Here is a 1,217-nt window from a genome sequence, read left to right on the forward strand (position 1 = left end):
AGACAGAGGGGGAGATAAGGGGAGAAGAGACAGAAGGACAGGGAAGCAGCTATTGGAGTCTGGGCCTCAGTGTCCCCTTCCCCTGCTTGGGACCCTGGCATCTCAAAGCCATGGTGAGCCAGCAGGCCCACAAGAGTGTGGTGCCCAGGGCAAGAGCGACTGTGACCCAGCTGGCTGCTGCCTTCCCACTGTTCTCCCAGAGTAGCGGCTGCCTGGAACCCAGAACAGAGGGGACAGTCTCTGGGTTCACATGACACTCTGGGCATGGAGGTCTCACTGTCTTGCTTCTGTCTGCAGGAGATCAAGGACAGAAGGGGATGCGAGGAGAGAAAGGTGAGCCATCCGTGGTCCCCAGTGCCTGTGTGGGCTTTGTGCAGGGGAAGCCTCAGACCCAAGTTCCCTGCCTCTCCAGGTTGGGGGGAGGGTGGAAGAGCCCCGACTCACCTTGTCCTCAGAGTCTGTGGGGTCTGCCAGCTGCCACCCCAAGTGATGGGTAAAATCACAGGGTCGCATACTGTGTTTCCTCAAAAATAAGACCTACCCCCAAAATAAGCCCTAGCAGGATTTCTATGCATTTGTTACATATAAGCCCTACCCTGATAATAATACCTAGAGATGGGCGTGGCTATGCAGCGTATCTGCATAGCCACACCATGCGTTTCGGGGCGGAGTGTTAAGGAAGACTGGAATATCTTTTATCTTCCACAGCTCCTTTCTCCGTTCGCACTTGTGCGGGTGCGTGTACCACAGTCGCAGGCATCCTATTGCACACGTGCAAACGGTGCAGGGGTCCTCAAACTTTTTAAACAGGGGGCCAATTCACTGTCCCTCAGGCTGTCGGAGGGCTGGACTGCGGGCCCTGGGACGAGTCGGCTGCTAAGCAGGACAGGCAGTGGCAGCAAAAATACCTGGCAGGCCAGATAAATGTCCTAGGCAGGCCGCATGTGGCCCTCAGGCCGTAGTTTGAGGACGCCTGGATTAGGAGAAAGGTGTTCATGCATCACTAGTGCCAGCCCCACCAACAAGGATGGGCCTCCTGTCAGGTTCCCAAAGAAGATGATTTAACTGTATTTGAATAAGTGTAGATTGTTGTATTATACTTAATAAAAATAAGACATCCCAGGAGGCGCCTGTGGCTCAAAGAAGTAGGGCGCCAGCCCCATATGCCGGAGATGGCAGGTTCAAACCCAGCCCCAGCCAAAAACTGCAAAAAAAAA

General features: G+C 54.3%; 2 protein-coding genes across 2 annotated transcripts in view; both read left to right on the top strand.

The window, feature by feature from the left end:
* LOC111726932 (ficolin-1-like) overlaps nt 1-490 on the top strand; it is a 4,038-nt gene extending 3,548 nt beyond the window's left edge. Inside the window, exons 3-4 of the mRNA XM_023516095.1 lie at nt 298-362; nt 413-490. Of these exons, the coding sequence (XP_023371863.1) occupies nt 298-362; nt 413-490 (143 nt within the window). The remainder of the gene's footprint in view (nt 1-297; nt 363-412) is intronic.
* Nucleotides 491-1,027: 537 nt separating this feature from the next.
* LOC100962383 (ficolin-1) overlaps nt 1,028-1,217 on the top strand; it is a 5,005-nt gene continuing 4,815 nt past the window's right edge. Inside the window, exon 1 of the mRNA XM_023516096.1 lies at nt 1,028-1,043. Coding sequence (XP_023371864.1) covers nt 1,028-1,043 — 16 coding nt within the window. The remainder of the gene's footprint in view (nt 1,044-1,217) is intronic.

Source organism: Otolemur garnettii, unplaced genomic scaffold (assembly GCF_000181295.1).
Source record: "Otolemur garnettii isolate 467f Iridium unplaced genomic scaffold, OtoGar3 scaffold00087, whole genome shotgun sequence".
Classification (NCBI taxonomy): domain Eukaryota; kingdom Metazoa; phylum Chordata; class Mammalia; order Primates; family Galagidae; genus Otolemur; species Otolemur garnettii.